The sequence below is a fragment of the Dipodomys ordii genome, unplaced genomic scaffold, assembly GCF_000151885.1.
Source record: "Dipodomys ordii isolate 6190 unplaced genomic scaffold, Dord_2.0 Scaffold179, whole genome shotgun sequence".
NCBI lineage: Eukaryota > Metazoa > Chordata > Mammalia > Rodentia > Heteromyidae > Dipodomys > Dipodomys ordii.
The window spans coordinates 696,938-703,347 of NW_012267395.1; the positions used below are offsets into that span (position 1 = coordinate 696,938).

The window sequence follows — 6,410 nt, forward strand, 5'->3', positions numbered from 1 at the left end:
CCCCGCGCGCGCCCCCCGGCTCTCCCCACCGGCCTTGGCTTTGGGAAAATCCGCGACCCTGGGGGCGGGGCCCCGAGGCATTGGCCAATGAGCGTCAGGAGAGTGGGCGGGCTCGTACGCCCGGAGAATGACAGACACGCGTCCCAGCCAGCAGGAATGGGAGATGGGCCTGAGTGGCGGGGAGCGCGTCCAATGGCTGCTCTCTCTCTGGTTGTCTTGGTTGGAGCGGGCCATTCACAGGCGTGGGGCCGGGCCTGGCCGCCGCTTGTTGTTGTCCGGCTGGGGGAGGCGGAGGTCGCTGGTTCGCTTGCTGGCGGGTGTGATCGGTAGCGGCCCGCGGCAAGGTGGTCGCGAGAGCGGGCGCGGTGCAGGGGGACGAGGCTATGTCGCGGTGGCAGCCCGGAGGGGCCGGCAGGGCCGGGAGTAACGGGACGTCGCTGCGGAGCTTCTTCCCCCGGATACAGCGCGGCCCGAGCGGAGGCCGCGGCGCCGCCCTGCGGTCCTGAGGAGCTCGCGCCGCGCCGAGACCGTCCCGCCTTCTCCGCGGCCCCGTCGCCCGGCGATCGGGCCGGCCCAGCCCTATCCGGCCCAGCCCAAGCAGGTGGGTGTCCACTCGGTCCCGCGCCGTCTCGGGCTGTCGGAACCACAGCCCCCGGCAGGCCTCGCGCCGGCGCGCTGCCTCTTGGGACTTGTAGTTTCGTCACGGCCCGATGGGATCCTGTGACCCCCGCGAACTGGTTCCCGGGATTTGTAGTTCCTTCGCGCTTTGGCCAGTGCCCCTTGTCCGGCTGGTAGACCCAGCAGCGAGCAGGTGGAGCCCGGCCCTCCCACCGCTCTTCCGGGTCTGAGGGACCTAGGCGCCTTGCAGTAGAACAGAGAAGCTTGCGGTTCTCTCCCCCTTTTGCCAAGAGCAGCCCCTAGAACAGGGGGGAGCGCCCACCCGTCCAGGGGCCGCCGTGCCCGCTCCCGGTGCCAGTTCCTGAAGCAGAATGCGGCCTCTCACCCTGGCCCGCCGCCCGCCGCTTGTTGGTGGCATGGTTCTCTTCTTCCTGGGTGGAGGCGAGGGCTAGGTTGGGGCGCAGCCTGGCGCGCAGGCTCGCGAGGTGGCGGAGGTGTGGTTGAGATGGAGCCTGGACTTGCCACCTTCAGGTCATGGAATCTCATCTCCTCCTTGCCAGCTGAGTGTTTGGCAGGTAGGGAAAGGAGAAGAGCGGTGTGAAGCCTGGTCTCAGGCCAGACCCGATGCACAGGGCTCAGCTGGCAGGGTAGACACCCATGGCTTGGCTTCCCACATCCTCAGGCAGCGCTCCTTGCTCAGAAGCACAGCTCCTCTCCAAGGACATGAAGCTGTTGGAAAACTCCAGCTTCGAGGCCATCAACTCACAGCTGACTGTGGAGACTGGAGACGCCCACATCATTGGCAGGTGAGGGAAGCTCCAGGGGTTGGCGTCTCAGAGGTCATTGCTCTGGCCTCTGGGTAGAGAATGCGTCATGGTTCTGCTTGCTACTCACAGGATTGAAAGCTACTCATGTAAGATGGCCGGAGACGATAAACACATGTTCAAGCAGTTCTGCCAGGAAGGCCAGCCCCACGTGCTGGAGGCGCTGTCCCCACCACAGACGTCTGGCCTTAGCCCGAGCAGGTGAGCTGAGGTGGGGTCTGCCCTGTCAGAGTTGTGTGGGATGGTGGGCTAGGCTGATGGTTTGTCTCTGAGCAGACTGAGCAAGAGTCAAGGAGGTGAAGATGACAGCCCCCTCAGCGACAAGTGCAGCCGCAAGACCCTCTTCTACCTGATCGCTACGCTCAACGAGTCCTTCCGGCCCGACTATGACTTCAGCGCAGCCCGAAGCCATGAGTTCAGCCGGGAGCCCAGTCTGAGCTGGGTAAGGGTTGTATGAAGGGGCCTCTGCCCACCCTCACTTTCTGTGGTTCCTGGGCTCCAGCTAGTCCATCCCTGCTGTCCTGGACCCTGGTCAGCCCAACTGTGTCCTGTCCTAGGTGGTCAATGCAGTCAACTGCAGCCTGTTCTCCGCTGTTCGGGAGGATTTCAAGGCCCTCAAGCCACAGCTGTGGAATGCAGTGGATGAGGAGATCTGCCTTGCTGAGTGTGACATTTACAGGTGTGCTGGCGTCTGCAGATGCTCCCCCAGGTCAGTGTGAGACCCTGGGGTCCTCACACTGCTGTTCTTCACACCCCTCAGCTATAACCCAGACCTGGACTCGGACCCTTTTGGGGAAGATGGTAGCCTCTGGTCCTTCAACTATTTCTTCTACAACAAGCGGCTCAAGCGAATCGTCTTCTTCAGCTGCCGCTCCATCAGGTTGGTATTACCTACCCCCTCCCCAGCTCCTGGTTAGGCCCAAGCCATTCTTCACCCATGCCCATCTGCTCTCAGCGTTACTCTGCCCAGCGTCCTTGGCAGTATAAGTCCAGCAGCAGGCCTGGGAGGGGTGGTCCTGAGACCGATTTCTCCAACCCCCACCCAGTGGTTCCACGTACACGCCCTCGGAGGCAGGCAACACACTGGACATGGAACTAGGAGAGGAAGAAAGCGGAGGCAGAGGCAGTGAGGTTGGAGCCGAGGAGACCAACACCATGGAAGAGGACAGGTGTGTGACAGTAGTGGTGGCTCCAGTCCCAGGAGCCTGGGGGGGGGGGGTGTTGGGACAGGTCAGGTGCCCCTCTGCCTGATCTCCTGGGGGGGGGGAGTTGGGACAAGTCAGGTGCCCCTCTGCCTGATCTCCTGGGGGGGGTAGTTGGGACAGGTCAGGTGCCCCTCTGCCTGATCTCCTGGGTGGTAGCTCCTTAAGGCCTGCTGTGTGCCTACCTCTGCCCAGGGTCCCGGTGATGTGCATGTGACCAGGAGCCGCGGAGGTCCCAGCTTCATCCAGCTTCAACCAGTACCTGGACCTGCTCACCTGAGGGCTGCCAGGGTCTGCCCTGCTGCTGGCCGTACCCTGGAACTGCCAGTTCTGGCACTGCCCAAGGCCACACCTGCCTAGCCTTTTGGCTCCAGCCTGTGGATGTCCACTCACCCCCCCACACACACACACACAGGCTCCTACTGCCCATGCTGTGACTGGACTAGACTGAGCAGGGCCTGGTGGGAAAAGTGACCACCCGCCCAAACAGACTGCCACAGGCAGGGACAGCTGGACCACAGAGTTTATTTTTGTATTTCCTACTGGGCCTGTACACTCCAGCTCCAAGGGACCCTGGTGCCTGCCTGCCCCCACCTCGCCTGGTGGGCCACGTGCACTGAGTGTCACTTTGCTGCAGCTCATCTGTTTCCAATAAAAGTTTCTGTGACTCCACTGTGGACCTGGATGCTGTGGGGGCGGGGCCTGCGGGGGGCGGGGCCTGCGGAGGGGCGGGGCTGCGGCATCGGTGTCCTAGCAACTGCCCGGGCCTCGAGGCCTGTAAGTCCCAACAGCTGTTGGGCGCCTACGTCCAGCGGCGGCGGAAATGGAGGCAGAATCGTTGGACACAAGCCGTAGCTATAAAGCGGAAGTTGGCGATCTGATCCCGGACACAGACTTGTATGATGAGGACGTCTACGATGTCCCAGTCGCTGGGCTTCTCTCCGAAAAGAGCGGTGAGGGGACCGGCCTGCGCGGGGGCGCACGCAGCCCGGGCAGCCGTCCAGGCGGCGGCCAGCGGAGGCCCCGGCTGGCCTCGGGGCGGGCCGGCCGGCCTCGGTGACGGCTGCCCCCGCTGCCCGCAGAGTCCTGGTCCTCGGAGCCCGGGGTTCCGCAGCTCCGCCTCAGGAGCCGGCCAGGTCGGGCCCGGTCCCTGCGCGCCCGCCACCTGTGGCTGACCCTGCGCGCACAGCTCCACAAAGCGGTGGAAAAGGTGCGTGGGCCGGCCTGCACGGGGGGCCTCCCCCCCGGGCTCCCCCCGCGTCCCTCGGGCTCCCCCCGGGCTCCCCCGGCCCGGCCGCCCTCTGACGGCCGCTCTGCCGCTCTGGCCCCAGGAGAAGAAGGAGGAGATGCAGGTCGCTCGCCTGGCGCACGGGCTGGAGCCGCTGCGCCACCTGGAGGTGGCGGCCGGGCTGTGCTCCGTGGCTCAGGACAAGGCGGCCCAGCGCTTCGTGGTGCTGGACCGCGCCGGCTGGCTGCACCTGCACACCAGGGACGGCTGGGCGCAGGGGAAGCTGCAGGCCCCCGTGCCGCTGGCGGGGCTGGTGGCAGTGCCCCCCCCTCTGGGCGCAGTGGGCCGCTTCATAGGCTGGGGCCCGGCTGCGCTGGCCATCCTGAGGCCGGACCTCAGCCTGCTGTGGCTGAGCCACTCACACGTGGACGGGGCGCTGGGCAGTGAGCCCACCTGCTGCCTGCCAGTGCCCAGACTTGGGCTGCTGCTGGTGGTTGAGGTGGGCGGCAGCCTGACACTGTGGAAGTTCCGCTCGGGGGGCCGCCGCCTGGTGCCTCACAGGTTGCCCCTGCAGCTGCCGCAGAGGCTGAGCCAGACATTCAGGCGTCTGGCTCTGGGGCCGCCGGACCTCCACAGCCAGTACTGCTTCGCGGCCTATGGCTCCACGGTGCTCACCTTTGATCTGGACGCCTGGGCTCTGGTCAATGTGTGCCAGAATCTTCACAAAACGTGAGCAAAACTAGGGCACGGAGGGACTTCAGACAGGTCCTCTGAGGAGAGCCAGTGGGGAACACACGAGGCCTACGCTGCGTCCACACAGCCGCTCCATCTCCCTCACCCCTAGAACCATCTTGGACCTGGTTTACTGCAAGGAGATACGGGCTGTGGTGACTGCCTCCCGGGACAGCACAGTGAAGGTGTGGGAGGCGGACTGGCAGATCCGGATGGTGTTCGTGGGTCACACAGGTGCGCCAGATGCTGGCAGCTCTGGTGGTGCCTTCTCTCCACACCCGTACACACCTCTTGGAGTCCTCTGGGCTGTCTAGGCCCTCCGCCGGCCAGGCTGTGTGTGTATGTGCACGTGGACTGCATGCATGCACATGTGTGTGCTGCTTCCCGGGCACACAGCTCCCTCTCCCTTGGTCCTTGCTATGTCCAGCTTGTCTCCTGCAGGCCCAGTCACGGCTATGGCCCTGCTGCCAAACACCAGCCTGCTGCTGTCGGCCTCGCAGGACAGGACGCTGCGGACGTGGAACCTGCAGACTGCAGAGCAGGTGGGCGAGGTGGCGCTGGACCACTGGGGCCGGGAGGAGCACGCAGAGCCGGCCGACTGCCTGCTGCCGCCCGTGGGTCCTGGCTGGCCGGTGCTCTCGCTGTGCTCCACCGGCGTGGACCTGTGGATCCTCCGCCACCTCTACTCGCCCTTGGCGCAGCTGCCTGCACCGGTGCTCCACCTGCAGGTGGCACCCACGCTGCCCGCCCCGTCTCAGCCGCCCCTGCCCATGCGCTTGGTGTGTGCCTGCGCCGACGGGTCGGTGTGCCTGGTGTCGGTGGTGACCGGGAGGATGGTGAGCGCCCTGCCGCTGGGGCCCGAGGACCGCGCGGCCGCCGTGGCCTACTGCCTGCCGCGGGAGGCGCTGTGGCTGCTGACGCATGATGGGCACCTGATCCGCGCCAACGCGGCCCGCAGCCCAATGGAGGTGCTGCACCGGCACCACCCGCCGCCGCTGCCCGCGCCGCAGCCCTGCGCCCTGCACCTCTACAGCCACCTCCTGGATGCGGCCGGCGCCGCCACCTGCTGGGAGACTGTGCGCCAGCACCGGGGGGACATGAGCTGCGGGGCCGTCACCTGGGCCTGGAAGAACAAGAACAGGTGGGAGCGCATGCCGTGGAGGGCCGTGGAGGGCTGGGCCAGGCTGTGGAGGGCTGTGGAGGGCTGGGCCAGGCTGTGGAGGGCCGTGGAAGGCCGTGGAGGGCCGTGGAGGGCCGTGGAGGGCCGTGGAGGGCTGGGCCAGGCTGTGGAGGGCCGTGGAGGGCCGTGGAGGGCCGTGGAGGGCCGGGCCAGGCCGTGGAGGGCCATGGAAGGCCGTGGAGGGCCGGGCCAGGCCGTGGAGGGCCGTGGAGGGCCGTGGAGGGCTGTGGAGGGCCGTGGAGGGCCGTGGAGGGCTGTGGAGGGCTGTGGGGGGCCGTGGAGGGCCGGGCCAGGCCGTGGAGGGCTGTGGAGGGCCATGGAAGGCCGTGGAGGGCCGTGGAGGGCCATGGAAGGCCGTGGAGAGCTGTGGAGGGCCGTGGAGGGCCGTGGAGGGCCGTGGAGGGCCGTGGAGGGCCGTGGAGGGCTGTGGGGGGCCGTGGAGGGCTGTGGAGGGCCGGGCCAGGCCGTGGAGGGCCGTGGAGGGCCGTGGAGGGCCGTGGAGGGCCGTGGAGGGCCGTGGAGGGCTGTGGAGGGCCGTGGAGGGCTGTGGAGGGCTGGGCCAGGCCGTGGAGGGCTGTGGAGGGCCATGGAAGGCCGTGGAGGGCCGTGGAGGGCCGTGGAGGGCC

General features: G+C 67.1%; 2 protein-coding genes across 3 annotated transcripts in view; both read left to right on the forward strand.

Moving 5' to 3' along the window:
- Positions 1-248: 248 nt before the first annotated feature.
- On the forward strand, positions 249-3,314 carry Maf1 (MAF1 homolog (S. cerevisiae)). Of its 2 annotated transcripts, none has more exons than XM_013033907.1 (8): positions 249-601; positions 1,301-1,424; positions 1,515-1,643; positions 1,719-1,884; positions 2,000-2,121; positions 2,203-2,322; positions 2,489-2,611; positions 2,840-3,314. In XM_013033907.1, the coding sequence occupies exons 2-8, from the start codon at positions 1,342-1,344 to the stop codon at positions 2,859-2,861; spliced, it is 765 nt and encodes a 254-aa protein (XP_012889361.1). In that variant the 5' UTR covers positions 249-601; positions 1,301-1,341; the 3' UTR covers positions 2,862-3,314. The 2 variants fall into 2 exon arrangements, with proteins under 2 accessions (XP_012889361.1, XP_012889360.1); XM_013033906.1 differs by lacking the exon at positions 249-601 and adding an exon at positions 1,067-1,193.
- Positions 3,315-3,467: 153 nt separating this feature from the next.
- The window catches only part of LOC105998985 (WD repeat-containing protein KIAA1875), a 4,671-nt gene continuing 1,728 nt past the window's right edge, over positions 3,468-6,410 (forward strand). The window contains exons 1-5 of the mRNA XM_013033844.1: positions 3,468-3,597; positions 3,727-3,854; positions 3,976-4,601; positions 4,717-4,838; positions 5,046-5,745. Of these exons, the coding sequence (XP_012889298.1) occupies positions 3,468-3,597; positions 3,727-3,854; positions 3,976-4,601; positions 4,717-4,838; positions 5,046-5,745 (1,706 nt within the window). The remainder of the gene's footprint in view (positions 3,598-3,726; positions 3,855-3,975; positions 4,602-4,716; positions 4,839-5,045; positions 5,746-6,410) is intronic.